The 24,711-nt window shown below is 34.8% G+C and overlaps 1 protein-coding gene across 8 annotated transcripts in view; it reads left to right on the forward strand.

Moving 5' to 3' along the window:
- Positions 1–24,711, forward strand: part of LOC123874418 (protein unc-13 homolog B) — a 419,803-nt gene that overhangs the window by 373,197 nt on the left and 21,895 nt on the right. For 3 of the 8 annotated variants that reach the window (XM_045919729.1, XM_045919731.1, XM_045919723.1), the window contains 5 exons: positions 2,089–2,221; positions 2,795–2,901; positions 4,231–4,372; positions 4,510–4,636; positions 5,740–5,880. In XM_045919729.1, the coding sequence (XP_045775685.1) occupies positions 2,089–2,221; positions 2,795–2,901; positions 4,231–4,372; positions 4,510–4,636; positions 5,740–5,880 (650 nt within the window). Of the gene's footprint in view, positions 1–2,088; positions 2,222–2,543; positions 2,651–2,794; positions 2,902–4,230; positions 4,373–4,509; positions 4,637–5,739; positions 5,881–24,711 lie in introns of all 8 variants that reach the window. The other 5 variants (XM_045919724.1, XM_045919725.1, XM_045919726.1 and 2 more) reach the window with 3 other exon arrangements.

A 24,711-nucleotide genomic window follows, 5' to 3' on the forward strand; every position in this document is an offset into this window, starting at 1 on the left:
GGATTTATTAATATTTTACTTAATTGCTGCATCAAACCGCAATGTTTTGACCAGCTAGTCGGTCACACATTGACACGCAGTTTGTACAACAGCAAAAAGCTGTCGCTCCATCCAGTGTAATAATTGGTCCGAGGTTGATAATCACAACTTTATAGATATAAATGTAGAAGGTATCCAAAGATATGGTAATAATCACTCAAATCCGTAGTAACATGAATAGATTCAATGTCAGAATCTGTCGTCGTAGTCATAATGAAATGAATTGTTCTTCATTGTTAGAACGAAATATGCATGAGTCTTGCATGATCGTCCATTGCTATCTACAATAATGTACAATTTACTGACATTTAAATCCGGTTTAGTTTAGGCATCAAATTAAAGTTCTATAGTAAAAGTAGACCAATCAAAAACGTCATTATTATCAAAATACATAGTTTAATTATTAGTATCAAATGTATTTATGTCTTCTTTTCTCTCGACGTTGTCTTTTTATTTCACTGTTTCATTATTTTACGTGTGACCTCATATAATAAGGCATGAACACCTTCCCGAACAAAATCGTCCTTTTCGCTTTAATCGGTGTGCATGGCTATCGGTATAAAATTTATAATAATAAATACCTTTACCTTTTTCAAAATTAACATTTTAATTATTATTCGACTAGCTCCATATTTGCACAATCATTATATAGGCGGGCAGTCGGTGTCGCGATTATAAATTCACGGTTTGCATCGAATTTCAAAATGATTGTCGACTGCACGTCAATGCCATACAGTCTACATTTTAAAAGCATCAACATGAATATTATAAGATGTCTTTATTTCAATTTTTTAATTTAAGCTTATTATAATTTTGTATTATTTTTAATAATAAGGAATATTTTATTACAATTTAATGCTTTTCCTTTTAATGCACTGTCAGTCTTAGTATTTTTTTTGATATTTTTTTTTGTTAGTCTTTACTTACTAAGACTTTATAGTACTTACTATATTTTCTGAATATTATTATTCTTATAATATTTTTAACTACGAATATTCTTTTATAATTTAATGGTTTTACTTTTAACGCACTGTTTATCAAACTATTAATACGTATATTTTTTTTCAATATTCTTTTTTAAGTGTTTTACTTACTATGACTTTAATTTAAGGAAATTAGTTAAAGTTTTAATTGTTGTAATTTGATCAAGAATGTAACATTTATCTTTGATGTTTTTGAAATGTAGACAATTGAATCACGTAGATAGGGATATCGGTCCCATTTGTTCCTCACGGGTTGCCCCGCCCAGCGCCGAATCTTGTCAATAGCCCTTGAATAGTGTTAATGTTAACTGTATCTGTGTCTAACTCTACATTCCACACTTTCTAACACGCTCTATTATTAAAAATCTTAATTAAAAGCTTCGATAACACAAGCGCCCCTAAAACAAAAAATTAAAAATGTGCCTGTTAGCGATGTGTGCACGCAATCCAATATATCTGTCCACTTCGATATTATATGTGGTCTTAGTTTCCTTTCTTACGTGTTTTGATTTATAGACTTCCGCGTTCTATATTTCTTTTACTCTTATAGCCTTATGTTTGAAATCTGTACCTATCTCTTGGAAAATATTCTTTACTGACCAACTTTAGATTCTCTACAACAGTGAGTTTCGTTCAAAAGTAAATATTGTTCTTACAAGATATAATACTTTTACAATCACGACGCAAGTGGAATACTATTTTTTCTGTAATGTTTATCTTAAGGCTATTTCTTTGGGATCAGTGTTGTGGATTATTGATGAATAATCATTGATAATGCACAAACAGATGAGATTTATGTTGATGATATTAAAAATTATAGTAAAGATAGCTTTGGGATACCATTTTGATAAAAGGCGCCGTGCTCAGGTTTGCTTCGGCTGGCGCCGCTCTAGGCCGTGACCTTATCAGATCCGACAACGTTGATGTTGACATAAAGTCTGGTTCCAAGTTGGAATCTGGTTTGGTTGTGTCCTGTGAGTGGTCGTGGCAGGCCTGACTGCAGGGCGGGGTGGCCATCCGGCGCAACCCGCAGAATCCACGAACAGTATTGGCACCGCCTGAGCAGTGTGTTTCGCAGGGGCGGCTGAGAAGTCTTCCAAACATGGCGCAGAAGATAAGGCCAACTCGATAATCACCGCTATGAAGGAAAGGATGAAGCAGCGCGAAAGAGATAAGCCGGAAATCTTTGAACTAATCAGGTACATTCAATACGAAAAAATATATATTTCTTTCTTATAAGAACGTATAAAATGTGGAAACCACATCCCATAGAGAGCTTTATGAAACTTAAAATATTGCACTTTTAAGTTCTTGTTTGATTTACTTGTTGGTTAGCTGGATAGTTACCGTTCATGTTTAAATAATTTCAGAAGTGAACCTACTCTGCATATCGCATATTTTTTCCGAATGAACTGGCTAAATGTTGGTTAGAAACATATTCCGTTTTATACACAATGCTGGATAATAAACCGTAGTGCTCTCTCTATAAGGTTGATTTTGACACTAATGTATATGTAACAGACAAGTCTTCAGCATCGAAACTGAGGGACATGCGGCACACATGAGCACCGTGAAGCAATCCGTCCTCGATGGCACCTCAAAGTGGAGCGCCAAGATCGCTATCACAGGTTCGGAAATGTGTCGTGGATAATCCCTTTATTTGCAGAGCAGCTCGCCCAAGTCTCCAGGGACACCAGTCAGGCCCTCCACAGAAACACAGCACAAACACGACACTAAATTGATTCGTGTCTTTCATTTCATGTGGCGGCCAGGCGGACTTTTAACGTCGACCCCGACACTCACATAGACAGCCTCGAACAGGCCGAGCAAATCACTATAGAAGGGACTTCGAAATGGTCCTGCAAAATCGCCATCACAGGTTTGCAGTGGTCTTTGGCGGCTACGGACCGCACGCTCGCAAATTTGAATCTATTAGAAATGACTTCGCCTACTTTCTCTATACCACTTTTTGATATCTGCTAAAATTATCACAACCCTGATCGTTACTGAGATATTAGAGTACGGGGCAATTTTAGCAAATATCAAAGCTCTACGCTACCTTACTTTAACTATCTACTAACCCAGTCCACCCACGGTCGTTAGTGCACCGCCTCCACTCACTTCTCTTAACAAAAACGTAGCTTTCTTAATCATTAACACGAGGAAATTCCACGAATCCAACACTCACAATAATAACAAATACTACTAAATGAAAACAAAGAATGCACACACAAACTGTATATTTTTTTCTAACATTAAGACACGTCACAATGACTTCAAACCACGAACCGGCAGCACATGTGCTATGATATTTAATATTTATCTACACAATTGCATGAATATCACACAATTTAATAAAAGTTTGTTACTATTACTGACCCAAGACCTAACACTGTTTGTTGAACGGAAAATATTGTTTACTGGCGAGTTCTTATCTATTTTTTTTGTTTAAAAAAATTAGAACTTCCAACCCCCTTTGTAGAGTTATACCAAATTAGATGAATGCATCTAAATTTAGCAAAAAGAAAGCATGCGGGACATGTTAACCAAAACCCTAAAAAAATCTATTACTCTTCTTCTTTCTGCTATCTCTTCTGAAAACTTTCGATTCGTGAAAATTCCACAATAATTAGATTTCATCCCCGTGCATCATATTTACTTTGATATTTACTATCTTGATCAAGTTTGCATTAGAATTTGCGAATGTAGTCGCTATGTTCAAGTTGTTTTAGAGTCGAGAATTATGGTAGTTTTGATGCTAGCGTCTTCTTAACCCGAATCGGTGCCGCAGGAAACTCATCTACAAACATCCGATCTTCGCTAAAGTAATGCCAAACGTAATTTGGGTAATTAAGGTAAGTTAATTATGTAGGCTCATTTAATAACTGTGATATAACAATATTGCTATATTCATCTCATTACTAATTGATGACTTAAATGCGGCAGAGTTATATTAAAGTAACTTTATTGATTTGCGTATAATTTTATCTGCAGTGTGTAAACGCAAATGCCTATCAAAACTTATTTTGCTATGGCGATAAAGACGCTTAAATTTAATTGCTATAATTGTTTATTACTAAATTTCTTAGTAAAATACAAACAGAATTGAGGAATAAAAGTATACTATTATCGTGTCTTAGTACTAAGATTAAAAAAAAAAGTTCATCCTAATTTTCTATTTCTAAACTATCTCTTTCGTCAACGACAGTTATCTGCGCTCAAGGGCTGATAGCCAAGGATAAAAGTGGAACCTCAGATCCGTACGTAACCGTCCAAGTCAGCAAAGTAAAGAAGAGAACAAGAACGATGCCCCAAGAACTAAATCCTGTTTGGAACGAGAAATTTTACTTGTAAGTTCAATCGATTCTTAACTCAAATAATACTTCGTAAGCTGTTATCTCTCGTAATGATTATGGCATCCATAAAAAGGTACTTTATTCTGCAAAAATTTGCTTTTGGATTTCTCAAACTTTCCGTTTAATTCCAGCGAATGCCACAACTCCTCAGATCGAATAAAAGTAAGAGTTTGGGACGAAGACAATGACTTGAAATCCAAACTTCGGCAAAAGTTGACACGAGAATCGGACGATTTTTTGGGTCAAACAATCATTGAGGTAAATATGATAGAAATGTTAATAATTCGGTGAAAATTTGAAAATCATATTTATGTAGCCATGTTATTATTGGTTTTATTCCCATATTATCATTATTACTTGTTTTTCGTTTTGAAAATTTTGATAGTATAACCTGATTATTATCTTTTATTGATCTTTTGCTTAGCAAAATGTTTTTATTTTGAAAATACCATGATTTTGATTATGTTATAATGAGCTATTAGTACTCTCCTGAATAAAAATAACTTTCTGCAGACATGAATACTATTACTTTAAGTGAACTTTTATTATGAATAGGTTATCAAAACAACCCTTGAATGCGATCCATTTTGAGATGAAAACGTACTTACGCGGAGAAGATCGATTTAGCAGATTTATTAATCGATTTCTACTTATCGTGTCTACTGGAACGCTAAATCACATGGCAGCATTAGATGGATTTACCAGCGGCGTGGTAATTGGCCACGGCTGAAGCTAATTTATAAATAATTTGAATGAATTTACAACGCCTGGAATCACACGCGAGAATTCTCACTTAATTATAGGATCACACCAGTTATTACTGTACCAACAAGGTTGTTAAAGTTTACCCTGATCCTAGCTCCATGCCAAATGATTAGAAGGTCGCAAGCTTACCTGAGTTTTATAGGATATATTTCGGAGAGTGTGCTCAGGAACTTTTCGATCATATCCCCCTTAACCTTTTTACCACCGAACCGCAAGACGTCGGGCGAGTTTCCATCCTCATATTGTCATCTACCTACATTCCATCTACACGCACGTAACGTTTTGCATCATCATTTCTCATACGCATAGCTAAGGTTTTTTAAATAAGAATATTAGCCATGCTAATCATGACTAATACTCCCCTTTCCCCTCCAATTAAGCGTAAAGCTTGTGCCGGGAGTGGGTACGACTACTCTTCCGCGTTCTGTGTTTCCTACCAATTATAATCTGGGTATCTTTAAAGCCAGAGTGAATAGACATCTGCGAGGTAAACGTACGTGTACCATGTTAGGCCACATCATCACTTTCAATCAGGTGTGATTGTGGTCAAGCGTGTGCCTATGATGATTTTTAAAAAAAACTTTCCTATGTCTCAGGTTCGGACGCTATCTGGAGAAATGGACGTATGGTACAACTTGGAGAAGAGAACAGACAAATCCGCAGTATCAGGAGCCATCAGACTACACATCAATGTTGAGATCAAAGGAGAAGAGAAAGTGGCACCATATCACGTTCAGGTAAGTGATATCATCTTCCTCAACCAATCGCAGACCTAATACTGTGCATGAGTGTCCTCTTAGAATAAAAAGGGTTCGGCTTTAGTCCACCACGCTATTTAAGTACAGATTAACAGACTTCACACTCATTTGATAACATTATTGAGACATGTAGGTTTCTTCACGATGGTTTTCTTCACCGTTAAAGCAAGTGTATATTCAATTACTTAAAACACACATAACTCTGAAAACTTAGAGGTGCGTGCCTGGGATCGAACCACGGAACCCCCCGAAGAGGCTGACGTCCACCACTTTTGCAAAGTGATATGCCTTGATTTAATTTAAATCACACGATTAAATATTTTTCAACGTGGTGTTAGGAAATCTAGCTATTAGCTCTAGTTAATTTGTTACGCTGCGATAAAATCGCAACTCGCTTATCGAAGGTGGCGGAAAATCCATTTAACCCGATGTTCCTACAATAACTTTACACTCGCATTCTTTAAACAAAATGGGAAATTTCAAGCCTTGTTTTTGGTTTTGTTTTACAAGAAAACTCCAATAAAATAAGCCACCAAAAGGAATAAAGGAGATTTTTTTACATCATTAGACCTTTAGATTATTATAGATATGTACTAAAATATCAAAAAAAAACCTGAATAATGGTTGGTTTGTAGTTATAAATAATTGTAAGATTATTTTTATCTACGCCACAATAGGCATCCGTTTCAATAAAATTCGATGAAGACGGTCATCCAAGATCGTTTTATGACCCAGAGTAGAATCGTAAGTTTCAAAATAGATCTCTGCACTAACAAAAATTTCAAAATAATTCTCTATTATTCTACACTGTGCAATATTATGTATGTATGGTGCGTATAACAAGACCAACACACCAAGTTAAAGATCATATATTTATATATTTATATTTATTTTTCATGTACCAAAATTGTAGTTATGATAAATTAATCTATGTACAAAGGAAATGCTTATCTCTAAACAGAGATTTCTTCCAGCTTCCCCGTGCAGGTTGTGAGTAAGGCAAGGTAAAGTGGGTGATCATGTATGGCATTTCACCATGGCTATGATCAATTTTCATCATTATATTATTACGGTTAATTCAACAGGTTCAGAACATTGGCACCATGCCGCTTGGCCAACAGCCAACCTTCCAATATAATCGCTGAGTAGTTCCGAATAAACGCTTACTTAGCAAATAAACTAGACAATAAAGTTATTTAAACACGGACGTTTAATTTAGTTTCATGGTTTCTTGTGGTTTCTACTATCATTTGAATGGGAGAACTTAACAAAGTAATAGGAACTAGTACCTACCTAATGCAGTGGCTTTCTAAGTTGATTCATAGTTACTATAATTACCAGTGAATATAATAATAATTATAGCCGGAAAATCCCCTTTATTACCTACTTTCTTTATTATTTAATTTTCAGTAGATAATGAAAAAATAAAGAGCTTGAAATCAATAATTTAGTTCGATACTTCAAAAGCGGTTTTACGTCTGAGTAAAAACATGCGACAAGTGACAACGTGGCATGATACAAATTATGGAAACATCAATCAGTCCATTTTATTAACCCTCGACCCAAAAAGAGAGGTTTGCCACAATTGCCAGCAACAACTGTACAAAGTTTGAGAAATACGATGCACGATCGCCTATGTAACGAACAGCTAAAACTTATTTTATTTTTAAGGAATAAATAAATGCTTATTATTATGACGCCCCAACATAAAATATATCTAACATTTATATAATTTAAGTACATTATTGTAAAAATAAAGCATAGAAGCGATGTTATAATATTACAGTTAAATTCCCGAACTTTTGGAGTAAAAGTAGCCGAAGCCCAGCTTGATGGGGCAACTTTTTAATAAATGTAGAAAGTTGTAGACGCGTCTAACTAAGCGAAACTGCTGGCTAATGCTGGAATAAAGTATAAGTATTCATACTTTTGGGTACATTGAACTTCAATTTTTATATTATGAGCTTTTTAAATGCCTATAATATTATCTTTCTGTTATAATATTTTCAAAGTCAGATAGGCATACGCTTGATGACAATCATATCTCGTGAAAACAATGATTAGATCTAGATTAGAATCTGCTTACCTAACAGATGCATATATTTACTGTTGCTTGGTAACACACTAGATACCAAGTTAAAGGTCTGGTTAGCAAAATGGAACCTGCATTATTATTTTTTCATTGTACGACAGACAGGGAAAGCATAACATATTTTTTCTTGAATTTGACTGTCATTTGCTATCAAATTTAATCAATCACTGTTCAAATGTACAATACGTTTATGGCTTCGAGTACCTAAACTCTTTGTTTAATACAAATTAAAGATTTACATGCACTTTAAAACTGTTTTGTCATATTCTGGTCTGCCTCTAGCCTAATCCAATAGAAACCCCAAAAAATTAATATTGATGGAATATATTGTGACTAAGTATATTATATAAGAAGATATTGTGCTTTAGTTGCCAAGAGTATAACTGAAATCAAAATTATTGCACACATTTTAATAAATTAAATTAGTAATATTTTACTACTCGTCTACTTTACCAGTTAACTTTTTTGAATTTTTGTAGTTCGAAATGACAATCATGTACTTTTCTTTATTCTCTGAAGAAAAATTTACTCTATCGTGAGGCTGCATCTTCATTTTCATTCTACTCTGATTGCAGTGAAGCGTTGGTTAGTAACAGAATAAAAAAAGAAGTTTGGCAGAATTCGGTAGGTTTTTGAGCCCAATTTTGGCAGGATTTCCATTTTAAAATTGGTCACGCTGCTAAAGAGAGACATGTTAAATTGGACAAAATGAATATTGAAACTGCAGGCTGGCACAGACAGTATGAAACTTTTTTTTTTTTTTTTTTTTTTTTTTTTTTTTTTTTTTTTTTTTTTTTTTTTTTATTGTAGGAACACATACAGCATATTACAATACCACTTAGCCAATCATTTCTAGATGTTACAGTCGCCCATAAAGTGCTCACTAATAGTCTATACAATCTCAATTCTGTGCGGGAGTTAGTAGGTTAGTCTAAGTAATTAAATTAAGTAAAATTAAATTACAAGAAGTTAGTATGTTATCAAGTATTTATAAAATAGTTATGAATAGTGGATATAGTAATAATGTATATAGTATAAATCACGCCTTTATAAGTATTATTTAAAAAATTTAAGTTCATTTACAAATTTACTAATTTTGTGTTGAAATTGGTCTAAAAGTACATATTTCTTATTATATTTATCGCATGTTCTCACTAAAAATCTATTATGGCCAAAGTTCGTGTTGATTTGTGGAAGACAAAAGGTTTTTACGTTTCGTCTGGACATTCTGGGTATGAAGTACATTATTTTACTTAACAAATAAGGAGAATCAATAAGATCATTTACAATTTTATATAAGAAGATTTGGTCCTTGTGTTCCCTTCTGAGTTCCAAAGAGATTAATTCGGTACCATTAAAGGAGTTAAATCTTTTACATAGACATCTTAAAAATTTACGTTGGATAGATTCTAACATATTCATATAAACAGCGTATTGTGGATTCCATGCAGTAGAAGCATGCTCTAAATGAGATCTTACATATGAGTTATAAAGTAAAATGAGGGTATTTGGATTTTTGAAATCAACTGACTGACGGAGAATAAATCCTAACATCTTATAGGCTCTATTTCTTATTTTAGTTAAATGTGAGTCAAATAATAGTTGACTATCCAGCTGAACTCCCAGGTCTCGCACCTCCTTGACTCTGCGTACCGGTTTTTTAAATAAATTATAATTATGGCAAATCCAATTCTTTTTTCTCGTAAAGGTAATGGTGCAACATTTATCCACATTTAACTCTAAACCGTTATTTGTACAATATAGACTAATGCGATTTAGATCTTCCTGTAGATCTTGACAGTCTTTTACCGTTCTAATTACTTTGAAAATTTTGGTGTCGTCTGCATATAATAATATATTAGAGTTTTTAACACTTTTTATGACGTCATTTATAAAGATATTAAATAGCAATGGTCCAAGGTGCGAGCCCTGGGGTACACCTGATGTGATAGGGACAAATGTAGTTGTAAAGCCCTTAACAGCAACCGCTTGGGTGCGCTCCCGTAAATACGATGTAAGCCACCTCAAGAGATCACCGTGTATACCAATAGCTTCTAGCTTCACGATTAAGATATCGTGTGAAATTTTATCAAAAGCTTTAGAGTAATCGGTATACACGGCGTCAACCTGAAAACCTTTGTCCATCGCATCTAAAGTCACATCAAGTAATTCGCAAAGATTAGTTTCTGTTGATCTTTTGTTTATAAACCCATGTTGCAGAGGTGTTAATAATGGCCGTACTGCAGGGAATAATGAATCGTAAATAATCTTTTCGAAAAGTTTAGGAATAACTGACAGCTTGGAGATGCCACGATAATTACGTATGTTATGCTTATCTCCATTTTTGTGGATAGGTACAACAATTGAACGTTTCCAAGTTTTTGGTAAAATACCAGATCTCAGTGACAATTGGAACAAAAGAGTCAATGGAATGGCTAGTTGCTTGCTACATCTTTTAATAAATAAGGGATGCAAGCCGTCGGGACCGCTGCCTTTGGTCGTATTTAAGGCTGATAAATATTTTTCGACAGTTTTATGATTTAAATCTACATGTCCAATAAGAGCTTGTGGATATACGAGCGCATCAATATTTAACGTCGTGGCGGATGGTTTTTGAAAAACTGATTCAAAAAACTTATTGAATAGATCAGCTATTCGTTGCCCTTCTTGGGCACTCTCAGTATCCAGGTATAGACTATCCGGTATGCTATTAATGTTTTGTTTCGATTTTACAAACGACCAAAAGCATTTAGAATTAGCAGTTAATATATTGGCTTCAGCACGCTCAATGTACGCATTATAACAAGATGCCTCTAAGTTCTTAAACTCACGCCGCAGTTCTGAAAACAAAATATAATCACATTGTCTACCATAAATCTTCCATTTTTTATGCAATTTTAGTTTTTTATTTACCAGTTTTATTAAAGGGCGCGAGTACCATATAGGATATCTAGAACTATTTATAACGAGTCTAGATGGGATAAATTTATCAATTATCAAGTTAACTATCGTATAAAATTCAGTCACCGCTTCTTCCACACTTTTACCGCTGAAGCATGCATCCCAATCGGTTTTTGCTAGTTCAATATTAATAGAACTGTAATCGGCTGTATGAAATCGACGCACAAGACGAGGAGGAGGCCTTAGACTAGGCTGCAAATAGTTCACATTGATATTTACGTTCAAAGCAGGATGATGATTATCTTCAGGGAGGGATAAAGGTTCCGATCTTGACACTGAGCAAGTTGAGCTGGATATGACTAAATCTAAAAACCTATTGTTCATATTACTTATACAGTTAAATTGCGACCATCCGGTGAAGCATAAAAATGAAGACAATTGAGTTGTCAGTTGATCAACACCTGGATTCAAAATAACATAATTATTTAAATCGTCAGGATTAGGTTCCCATTCGGCATTCCTGATATTAAAGTCACCCACCACCAAATATACATCAGTTGGATTTTCAACATGTAAGTCTGATAAATGTTCGAAGAATTGCATCTGAGACCATACTTGATGTACATTTTGTGGGAAGTAGCAACAAAATAAACGAACATCTTTAGTAGCTGGGCCACGACATAATGAGATATTTATTTGCGTAATTTCTGCATCAGGAAATACTGGTAATGGACGAATATTGGAAATGTTAGTGGTAAGAGTACGGTGTATGGCGATTAGTGTACCGCCTCCCATTTTCATTCCTAAACGTTCATAATCTCGATCTGTACGGTACACGTTATAGCGAGAGTCAAATAATTCAGCGTCGCTAATTCCCGGCAGTAGCCAAGTTTCGCTCAAACATATAACGTCATAGTCATGTTTCAAAATAGCTTTAAAGAAACCAGTAGTTTTTGTCCGTAACCCACGGACATTCTGATAGTAAACACTAATTAACACTGCTGCAGTTTAGGTTTTATATTAATTGTAAATATTACGTAAGCTTCTCTTGATATTATACTTAAGCTATGACTAAATACCTGAATAATTGTAACTTTGTAATTTAAAGCTACGAATATCTGTTCGGATGACTTGTAATATCCATTGTAAAAAAGTATTATAACGACATGCTTTATTTTTACAATGCATATTGTATGATAAGTTAGCGAGACTGAAACTGAAATTACAGATAAATCCATATTATTACAAATAACTTCATTAAATAACGACCACAAAAGTATTTTTATGTACAATAATTTCGAGCTACAGTCATTTATCGGGCCTGATATATCGTTATAAATAACACAATACGTGATAAGTACGACTAAGTTCTTATACATTGCTTTCCGAGAAATGACAACGAGTAAGTAAGCTCTCACCATGCAAGCAATGAACAGTACGCTTTGATGTAACCATCCACTATCCAGTTTCTCGCAATACCGGTTTGGAAACAAAAGGACCAAGCAGCTAAACGAATATTCAGGTGTCGCAAACATTTTTCTGATTCTATGATACTTTATGAAAAGTAAGTTTAATACAATATAGTTACATGTAAATAAGTGTAATGAGTGTACAAACGTAATAAACCTTTGTCGATCAAAGAAAAATTTTTTAAAGGCTTTTATTATGAGTGTGATAACAATGTGCACTATAATATAACTTCTATATAAGTACAACAACATATAGGTATTTCTTAAACTATTTTTTTTAGAGATTCTTCCGAAGTTATATGTATAATTTTTGATTTCTCGTTTTGACGAACCATGACCGTACAGTTGCGTACCCAGCAATAATCATACTTTTTTTCTTTTGCCAAGACTTTGGCTTTCTGTAAAAGCATTTTATTAAAGCTCGATAGGTGGTCATTTATATAGATACGAGTTTGATTGCCGGGAAATCCTACATCTGATGCTTTCAAATCCTTCAAACGACGCAAACAAGACAAGAAGTCATCTTTTTTGTACCTTGATAATAATTTCAGGATAATTGGCTTCGGATATGAAGTGTCCACGTCATTTCTAACAGCAACGCGAGTGACGAAGTCAATGTCTCTTGTTGGATCTAAGGAGTAACCGCTCAACTCCGCCAAGTCTTTTATAACTTTAATAAGGTCCTCGTCCTTTCTGGCCGGAATGCCGTTAATTTGTATATTAGATCGACGCACCCATTGATCATTTTTCAGATTAGACTCCATCATGCTGGCAACCTTCGATTTAAGTTCATCTAATTCTGACTTTAGATCGCTCATTTGAGATAATTTTAGCTCAGCATCGGACATTCGATTATCTAAGTCTTCTACCTTGGCGGAGAGTGTGTTTTTTAACTCCGAGATATCTTTTTTCAAAGTACATAAATCATTTTTTATTATTTGTATAGAAGACATTTGCTTCTGTAGCTGTGAGATTTGTAGTGAGATATTATGAAGTAACGCATTTTGCGATGAATCCAAAGGTTGGCAATCCCCGATCGGTGACGATATAGTGCAGGTAGGAGTAGTAGCTGTGTCGCTGTTTTGAGGGTCGGCGGAGATTTCTTGCACCTCGGAGTTTACGGCACTGCTGGATTCCTCCATCACATCCACTGAGCTCTTGACGGGAGTGTCATCATGCCTTCCTTCCTTAACAGGGCACGCTGGACAATTCCAGATCGATTTATTCCTTAGTCTGTTGTATTGAGCCGTGTTCATGTTTAAACATTTCAAGTGATAATGTTTATTGCATTTAGAACACATAAGGCCTGAGCCGTCTTTGTACTGCTTCGAACAACCCTCACACGTCTTCATTGCTACCAAAAACAGGTATCTACCACGTGGCTCACTAAACGTATTTCACAATTCGTTACTTTAGGCTCATCACACTTAATACCAAACAGAAGAAAGAGAAAATCCAGTAAGTTTCACAACTTAAAGCCGATAGGCATGATATTATACAAGGCACTTCAGCACAAACCAATGGATATTGTAATTCACTGTGTGCACGTCTATCACGCACTAGCTCCCGCGCGGTAATACATAACTTTCACATATTTGAGATGCCTAAATTATATAGTGCAAAATCCACGAGCTGAGCAATTCGGGCTGCATTTGTATCATGATGAATTTTATTCAACGCCCTTTGTGAAAGAGACAACTTCAAATCGTCAGTTTTAAAAAGTCTTTTCAACCCAAGAACCCAAAAAAATTCTCATCATTGTCAACCAACAGACGATTCCAATAAACTTAAAAATAACTCGTTAACGTAGTATAATGTTGATGGTAAAACACTGACGAAGTGACTTTCATTGCATAAAATAATCTCTCGACATTTCGTAACAAATCATTTCAATATAATCCTTATAACTAAATCCTAAAAATATAATAACTGAGAATGCTTGTCCTCTTTCAACTCCTTTACGCTACAGTTATAACTCCAATTTCAAGATGAGACAAAGTCCGGATCATTTCCTGCGATAATCTTAATGCACGCGGACGAAGTCTTGGCCATTATCTATTAAATAATAAGAATAAGTAATTATGGCATTATATCAATACAGCAAAAATGACAAAAAATAACTTCATATAAAAAAATTCTGAAGGAAGACACGTTTCAGTATTTAGTTACTAGCTAGAGTATTTTATCATGATGTTATAACTCCAGTTCCAAGGTGAGGCTAAGTCCGGGGCATTTCCGGGGTGATCTTACCGGTAATTAAATCATAAATAATCTCGCCCCGCAAAGTCAAGACAGAGTTTATTACAGTAATTTATAACGCTCAAAAGGTAATTTTCTGACTTTTTAGTAGGTAACTACGAGCTATGCTTTTTAATAGAGTCTCTAAAGTTACATTTAAGCCTAGTTCACAGTTTGCACGTTGTTTTGTCTGAGTGAAAGTCAAATTAACTTGCATTGATTGTACGAATACGTAACCGACTTCAACTCTTTACCTATTATGGTTCACGAGATACAGCCCACTGACGGACAGACGGTCAGCGGAGACTTAGTAATAATATGATCCCGTCGGTATCCTTAGGCTACGGGACCCTAAAAATTGAACAAAATAATGATTATTTTCCAATTACCCGTTTAAAATTACCTATACATAAATTTATAAAAAACAGCAGTAAAATAAAAAGCTACGTGTATTTCTCTTCAAAATCGCTTTGTGATTTTAAACCCTTATCAATTATGTTCAATCCAAGTTTTTGTAAAAAACCGTTCCAATTTAAAATTCTGAAATTGGCAATTTCTCGAACTTTTACCATACGGAATAGTTACTTCTGAAAAATCTACATGTAACAAGTCTCATGTGGAATGTACTTTATCTTAAAAGAGGTTATTTTTTAATTTTAAAAGTGGGTCAAAAAATTCATTTAGAAACTGCTTTCAGGCAAATAACAACTTTTTATCAAACTTGCTTGTCCGTTTATTCTAAAGCCGCCTAACATCGAGCTTATTAGTTTTAAACTTAGTTTAAGATATTTTCGTTTATAAAGGAATTTTTAGAGGAAAATCTTAAGCCTTTTTTATTGGTTTCATGTTGCATATAACTATAACAAAACCGTTCTAATAATTATAATACCTACAGTCTACGTACATTAAAAAGATTAGAAAGATTTTAGCAATCTATGTATGTATGTATATATTCATGTATGTGTGTATGTATGTATGTGTGTATGCATGGATGTATACGTATGTATAAATAAATAAATGAAAGTTTATTCATTCGATTTTTTCATGAAAACATCACTTTGGTTTATTAGTTTGAATACACCCAAATCCTTTTACGAGCAACAGGCTTTTGAAATGGACAGGTATAAATCCTGTAACGCCCTATCGGTGGATGTATCTGCCGCTTTCGATCCGTATACTGCGTTTTAATTTTTTCCTACAGAACAGACTGCATTTTGAATGTGGGAATATTCAATTTAGGTTTAGTAAAAAATAAACCAAAAAATAAAATTTAGTTAACTGAGATTGATTTACGCAGTTTTTGATTGATTTACCTATTTCATATCTATGCTTCAAAATTAAGTTCGAAATCCAATTAACATTCCTAAATGTCGAAAAATTCGTTATTATATACCTAGTGTACTTAGCTTATATTCTCAGAATACCCAGATAACAAAGTAATATATTCTATGCTTATATAATTTTAGATATGTCTATTCATAAAATATGTGATAATGCAAATTATTCTGTATATTTGTAAACCAATCACGCATAAACTGCTATTGAACAAATTAAATGACAAATAGACATGGAACACATAAAAATACCCGGAAAATATATAGAAAAGACAGAATTAATAGTCCAAAATACTTAATTTTTGATGAATCAACAGATACTCTGTAAGTTAAACAGGTAGGTACAGTAAAAAAGCAGTAACCTAAGTTCATTATAATCAGAAAAAAGGCAGGAAATTTGAGTAAATATTCAAATACACACAATCTTCACAACCAATCTACATCAAAAACCCGATAACACTTGTGGCGGTGAAAAATTAGGCTACCATACAGCCAACCAATTAATTAAATTAACACACTTTTTATGGATTACGTACAAGCGGCCTTAGCTACGACCTTGGACAACCTAAACATCTATTAGCAATGGCTTTACGAGTATTCATAGTAGGTAAATATTATTCTAACCTTGTACCTGAAAGTACTCAAAAAGGATTCATCATCATCATCAGCTTCAACCCATCGCCAGCCCACTACTGAGCACACCTCTCGGGATAAGTAGGGTTTAGGCCAAAGCCTACCACACTGGCAAAATACGGATTGGCAGACTTCACACATCTTTCAGAACTCTCAAGCCATGCAAATTTCCTTGCGCTGTTTTCCGTCACCATTACTTATTAGCCCATAGGCTAGGTGATAGTAGCAATAAAGCTTCCATGATATAATGGAGCTTTATGGTTAAAAAGAAATTAAAGCAAGTGATATTTAATTGCTTGAAACCAACATTACTCCGAAAAGTAAAACAATTTAATACAAGAGTGAAGGCGCCTTCTAGGTAAACGCGTCCCATCTTAGACCACTTTATCACTTTCCATCAGGTGTGATTATGGTCAAGCGCTTGCAAGTGAATAAAAAAAAAAAGTTAGAAGTCCGACCGAATCGAACTTTGGACTGAATTGGACGTAGGTGATTGGGGTGTTAAAGACATAATAACATATTCCTTTTAGTACTAAGTAGGTATATGCTATTAAATACATAGTACAGCGCCGTAGTATAGGTGGAACCATGGCGCCTTTCGCGTTCTTCCCATGGGAAGTCAGGGTTGACTACCTATTCTAATAAACTTGGGAAGTAAAATATTGTCTAAATAATAAATTTCATCCAAATCGTATAGGTATTATAAATTATTTATATCAGCGTATCTATATTCGTGGCAACAAGTATTTAAGTTAGTAAAGAGGAACTACTAAAACATTACTTACTGAAGTTCACCGCGGAATATAAACGAAGTGTGTGACAGCGCTCGTTATTCTTGTCATATACAACATGTACATTATATAGTATCTAGTCTGTCGAAGTTGTTTACTATTTCAATGTTTATGGGATTCCAAAAATCCGATTAATGTTATACCTACCTTGAATCAGAAAGTGTGTTTGTTGGTTGGTAGTAACTAGTTATTAATATAAGTACCACCCTGTTAACTCTACAATCAGTAAACGAAGAAAAGTGTCCTTTCAGACATATTTATACTGAAAATGTGTTTTCATCTGTATGTGGAAAGCATACTTACACAACTTAACTACCTTTAGCTACATTGATCCTAGACCTAACATTAACCTAAGGAAGTATAAGCTTGTTTTTTCTATTATGTGCTAAAACCATATACGACGTGCAGCCTGTATAGGTCCTAGAGCTCACAAAACGAGTACTGCAATCTAAACACGGGGCGTATAACTGCGTATTGTACAGTGAACATATCTCAGTAGGACTTGTGTATTTAATCCTTAGTCTGTGACCTACTCAAACCGGCATGCTACAACTTCAGATTAGACTAGTTGTTTAGCTATAATGTAGATACCATGCACCGCCCGCCCTCCCACATTTACGCTGGAAAAGCGAGTAGATCCCACGCACGTTTAGCATTGAAACCAGAGCATCCTCAGATGTAAACTATAAATTAAAAAAAAATGTGAAACACATGCTCACACAAGTGTAAATTAAAAATTTATAACTCCCCCAACAAGTGAAGGTTACAGTAACTAGAAAAGAGCTGATAACTTTCAAACGGCTTAACCAATTTTCTTGGATTATAGCTAAGAACACTCTCGATCAAGCCCACCTTTCAAAAATAAAAACTAAATTAAAATCGGTTCATTAGTTTAGGAGCTACGATGCCACAGACAGATACACAGATACACAAATACGCAGATACACAAATACACACGTCAAACTTATAACACCCCCCTTTTTGGGTCGGGGGTTAAAAATAAGCTTATTTCCCATGTAACGCGGACTTGCGTAAAGTAACGCCTTGTATCCAATTTGAAACTTCCGAACAAATTCTCTGACGTGCTACAGAAGTTTAGATTTCTTCTGTTTGTTTTAAAAGTTTTCTGCCTAGGTTCGTAAACAATTTTAGAGTTGAGAGTAGGCTTGCGCGAGGGAAACGTTATGAGCACTTACATTGCCAATTACGGGAAAGAGATCGTGAGTGTCGCACGCGAGCTGGTTTTAATTACATTACTTCTCACCTACTCCAAGACAGCGGAAATTTGAATACCATGTAATATATATTTAGTCATTTTTGTGGCTATTATTTTAAGTGTTTTGGAATGTTTTTAGGGTTCCGTACCTCAAAAGGAAAAACGGAACACTTATAGGATCACTTTGTTGTCTGTCTGTATGTCTGCTTTTCCTTCTGTCGTGTCTTTCAAGAAAACCTATAGGGCACTTCCCGTTGCCCTAGAATGGGAATCTCAATTTCATCTTCTAGTAGTTCATTTCAAGTATGACGTAATCACTTCCCATGAAAATTTCTAACCTTATTTTAAAATACAATATTACAAAACAATTCTTTATTGCATAATGTGTTTAGGTAGGTACGTAAGATGTTTAATCTACCTAAAGGTTCAGCAGTAATCATTTAGCTCCTTAGGGGATGATTGTTAAATAATTTCTGTTCAAATCTCATGCTTTATAGATCCAGCGACTTAAACAATCTATCAGTAGCATCGATGTATATGGATGGGCCCTTCGAAGATAAAAAACGCGCTCAAAAAGTCAAGAGAAATTGCAAAAGTCTCTTGACTTTGTCAATGACGATGACGTAAGATTCAAGCGTATTTTTGCGGACGGAATTGTATGGGAAAGGCTAATCCATATACATCGATGATCAGTAGGTATAGAATTTTATTAAATAGATGCCCCCAACTACAATACGAAGACTGTTCAAGAAGATCTAAATCTAGAAAGGAACGGGAAAGTCAGCTATCTACTAATAGAATGGCGCTTTAAGAACCATTCGTACAGTTATTTCTAATCTTGTACCTACTAATATACCTGTTTATGTATAGGATGCAGGTCCCGAATGCATCATAGCGTATATAAAAGATCCAGACGATTCAAAACACCGGTAGGGGTCACAAAAGATAAATCGATTCTTACGGAGAACTAATTCATTTTCTATCTAAAAACAAGCCTGAATATTTTTCATGTGATTTAAAGAAAAATTTAAGAGAAAAATATTTTTATATTTAAGCACTTAAGCCTATTATGCGTTGGCGTCTTATTAATGCAGACCTTTCTTTGGCAGGGTTATGAAAAATAGCGGTTCGGTACTCTCTTTTAAATCAATCCATTTTATAGGTAACGCCCACAATGCGCTATCGCTATCTTAAGTACTTTTACCATAACAATTGTATGCCTATAGCAAATATAATTTTATTTTTACTTACCACTAACCTTTACTAATACAAACACGCTGGACCGGCTGCGCTCGTCGACCTGTTTGAAGAAAATTGCTTTTCGTCATTTTGGCGCTCATAGCAGCAATGAGCGTCATGCGTACTCATGACAGTGATGATCAACCAATCTGTCCACATAGTGGAACCTGTCAACATAGTGGCAACACAAAGACCATTTGACACAAATTGTCAATGGCCGATCAGTGTCAATATTATGGTACGCTTGGTGGAGCGCTTCGAATTGGCACTAAATTAACTGTCATTTTGTACAGCTCACCTCTTCCAGCGTACTTATGTTAGTATATTTCAGTGGCACTTACATACCTCACATTGAGGCAATCAATTTTTCCGTTATGTAGCTTCCATGCCTATCGTGAAACGGTAAACAAGTGTAAATTCAAAATTTATAACACCCCCGACAAATGAAGGTTACAGTAACTAGAAAAGAGCTGATAACTTTCAAACGACTGAACCGATTTTCTTGGATTATAGCTAAGAACACTCTCGATCAAGCCACCTTTCAAACAAAAAAAAACCAAATTAAGATCAGTTCATTAGTTTAGGAGCTACGAGGCCACAGACAGATACACAGATACACAGATACACACGTCAAACTTATAACACCCCTCTTTTTGGGTCGGGGGTTAAAAAATGCGCTCATGGAAATATTCAGGCCAAAAAAGACAGTATTATAATAGCAGATAGCTACAATATTAACAATAGATGACTATTAAAATATAATGGTAAAGAATATGAGCACAAAAGGATGTTTCCAAATATAAATTTTAATAATGCAAAAATAACAAGAGGCTATTTTTTTGTCAAACCCTCATCAGCCATCCAATATGATTTTTTACAAAGGGATGTCTCTGACAATATTTTATATCGGAAAATTTCTTATTGAAAGATTTTTGTTTTTTACAAACGATATAACGGTAATAAATAAAATCTAAAGGTCGCTAGAAACACGATTCTGCTTGCCTATATTTAGGGCCAAAGCTATTACCTAATTGAGTTTGGATTTTTTTTGTTCTACACATTTGATTTTTTATATCATGGACTTCCGCAAAACAACGCCTGCTTCTATAATATATTTGATTTTTACCCAACTACGGCCAAGCTAAAAGGAAGGGTTATGATTTTAGCAGTCTATTTGTGTTTCTATCTATTGTATCCAGTGGAATGTTAAATAAAAGAGGAGAATGTTCTAAGTTGTACATATGAATTATAAATTAAAATATAACAAATGACAAATACATATTTTTTTACTATATTTCAGCGTTTATTAGAGGTGTAATCGGGTTTGCATTGAAGTTTACATTGATGTACGTACTAAAGAAGAAATCACTTACTGTTTACGACTAAGCTTAAAAGAAAAAGGTATAAGTCAAATACTTACAAAATGTATGTCCATTTCAACTTTGAGCGTAAGCATAAATCACACAAAACACACAAGGACTGTCAGGCTTTCGGTAAAACATTGTAACAAGAGAAATCAGGATTTCTTGTGGACTTTAGCGAAAATCACACCGTCACCATTTACGTCAGTCTTGGTTCTAAGTAAGACAAATGTCAACAAGGGAAAAAGGCTGTAAAACGATAAATGTGTAGTTTCGTTATTTATAACTGGATGATGCCCGCCATTTTAAAAATTCCATAAGAACTCATTATTTTCCGTCTCTTTATAATGCCTTCAACTGCAAGCTCTCTGTATCAAAAATTTAAAGGGACGGGCCATGGAAAGCTAGTAGACAGACAGACGGACGGACCGTCACATTTTCACATTAATATAATATAAATAAATAGATTTTGTCAGTTTGTTTTTTTGCAATTCTTTGGTGCCGCGTCAAAAGTAGGCACATACTAAGTAATCCAAATACCTTCAACTTACTAAAACTAAGCTTTTTCCAATTTAATTTGTTTTTTCTCGTTTGGATCGTATCTCCCAAAGCCTCTCAAAATATCAAATTGCTTGCAACGTTTGAAGCCGCTCAAATTACGTAGCCTTATTGGCTTTACACGCTATTCAAGACTTGACAGGCGTTTGATTTTATTGCTTACAATATAGGTACGATATAACACAAAAAACCTACCTATGCCCGTTATATACTTTTAAGCTATTCAATCTGTGCCTCAAACCGGTTTTATTAGAAAGGCAATACTGCGAAGATGATTTTAGACTACTAAAACAACGCATTAGACACATTCTTTTTAGCGTACGTAGTAGCACACACCTATCCGCAAGTATACGATATTTGTTATCATCCAACCCAATGCTTTTATATGTTTTTTTTTTTAAATACTTAATATCCTTTTTAATAAGATCGGAAACTTCAGTCACTTTAAAAATCACACCGTATTGAAGTGACTGAAATTGCGTAGCTTTATTGGTTTCAAGTCGGATCTGGGCTTGACAGGCGTTTGATTGTATTTCCTCCTGGCATCCTATTGCAACTGGATTCATAATTTTTCTGAAAATGGTACCTACTTGATAAATAGTTAAAGTTTTTAAGGAGGATTCTTCTGCATTACCGAATTACCGCGTAATGTAAAATGGTGTTAGCGCTTGAACAGTCGTGATTCTCGAAACAATCGCGTCTGCTACAAGCAGTCGTGCGTTTGTTAACCGTTTCGGTTCATGTAGATTTACAGATGTAGATTGCTCAAAAACCAATTACTGAATGTGCGGCCGGCGTACGCAACCACCTTAGAAAAAGTCCAAGCTAAAGAAACATGTCATTACGTAATCCACCACACTGGCCAAGTGCATATCAACGGCTTCACACGCCTTCAAGAACATTATGGAGAACTTTCAGGCATGCAGATTTCTTCACGAGGTTTTCTTTTCCCGTTAGAGCAAGTGATATTTAATTGGTTGGTGGTTAAAACGCACCGAAAAGTTAGTGGATCGAACCCCAAACTCCGTGAGCAGGAGGAAACGTCTGAACCACTGGGCTGTCGCCGCTCATTGTTATACTTACCTAATCCTAAAATACTGGAACCACAGAAAACTATATCTTAAAATACCTCACTAGCACTAGGTACGCCTAACGAGGGAACGTGCCATTTAAACTAATCTATCTCCCGTTGATTTATAAAGGGTCTTTTAATTAAATGGAGGCAAAATATCGGCACGCCTTCTCCGAGGAAATTATGCGAATTAAGAGCATAAAGCCCCAACTTGCGCATTTAATTGCTCTCTCGATTCTAAACGACGGAAATGAGGAATTCATGAGACCTTCACAACTTTCACAGATTGTCTGTAACTGCAACAACGATGAACGAATCGAAGGATTGAGAAAAGCTGTCCGTCACAACGATTTTTTGCACATAAATCTTTTCAAAGGAACAACTTTCCCGAACGGGGGTTCAATTTCTACTTAGGAGTTTATTTTCATTTCAAACGCCCAATGTCAGGTTACAAAATACTTTTTGGGTAAAAAATAAATCAGTTCTAAAGACGTAGAAACTTGAATATTCATTCACCTCCACGCGATTTTCAGAAACTTAAAATCCACACGGAAGTCACGGTAGACAGCTAGTTTCAAATATTAGACCTCATTTACACCAGTCTTTTTAACGTCCGTTAAAAAAGCGTCCATATAGAACAAATGTATTCCCAAGTCTATGTTCACACGTCAACGCTTTTTTACGTGTGAAAGATACTTGGGAATGCATTTGTTCCATTTGGACGCTTTTTTAACGGACGTTAAAAAGGCTCTCGTGTAAATGAGGCCTTATATTTTATTGTATAGATGTTCGTAATTTGACTGTAGTCTCAATTACAGAGTCTCTTTTGAAAACAAGTGCTTGACACAGTCGAGTGTAATGGAATTTCAGGCTTCACGGCTACCGCACACTAACGCTTTGTACGTAACAAGATTATATTGCTTTTGATCATCAAAAATAGAATTTGAAACTTCTCTACCTATTCAAATCTTTCTTTGAATGCCTTGTATTCATTACTAGGTGGTGCCTATAGCCTGTGACTTCATCCGCGTGGATTTAGGTTTTTAAAAATTCCGTGGGAACTTTTTACTTTTCCGGCATAAAAAGTAGGTAATTTCATTCTTCAGGCCAATTCGTCGATAGCAATAATATAACTGATTTTCCTGAAAAAACATGAACTGAAATAAATAATACATGTCAGTTCATTATTTTAATTAGGTTATTTAAATTCAAAGAAATTAGTTTGCCTATACCTACGAGTACCTGTAGTGTTACTTTGATTTGTTTGAATGTTAATTACTAGCGAATACCCGGCGTATGCTACTTACGCAAAAAAAATGTACCTTGCATTGTTTTAGTAGTCAAAACATTTTTCGCATTATTGCCTTTCGAATGAAACTGGTATGGGGCAAATCGGTTGGATGTTCCAAAGTCTGTAATGAACATAGGTACATTTTTTGTGTTTTATATATTTTGAGGATTTATAGCCTAAAAGTACTTTATATTTCAATGTTACAAACTCCATTACTTACCTTATACATGCCTGCTTTACTTCTCTATCTATATGTGTGATAGATTTCTGATAAGTACAAAGTTTCATACGCTTGTAGTCAACTGACTTCGCAAGTTTCCGACCGACCTCTTCAATATACCTAATCTTTATGATACCTACAGGTCCCCATCTTAAGAGGTAGATACTTTAAGATTTTCTCTCTTTGTAAACCTTCGAACATAATATCTTTTTTGATAAAGCCTTTGCGGTTACATGTTTTAAAATATCTAAAGGTCAAGTGTAGGTAAAAAAATAAATTGTATATCTATCTTTTTTTCACCTGTATGTTATGTAGACAATGTAAGGGTTTAGTAGACGATGAACGGATTAACAGTAGATCATGAAATTATTTTACAACGTTTGATAACAAATTCC

The sequence above is a fragment of the Maniola jurtina genome, chromosome 18, assembly GCF_905333055.1.
Source record: "Maniola jurtina chromosome 18, ilManJurt1.1, whole genome shotgun sequence".
Lineage (NCBI taxonomy): Eukaryota > Metazoa > Arthropoda > Insecta > Lepidoptera > Nymphalidae > Maniola > Maniola jurtina.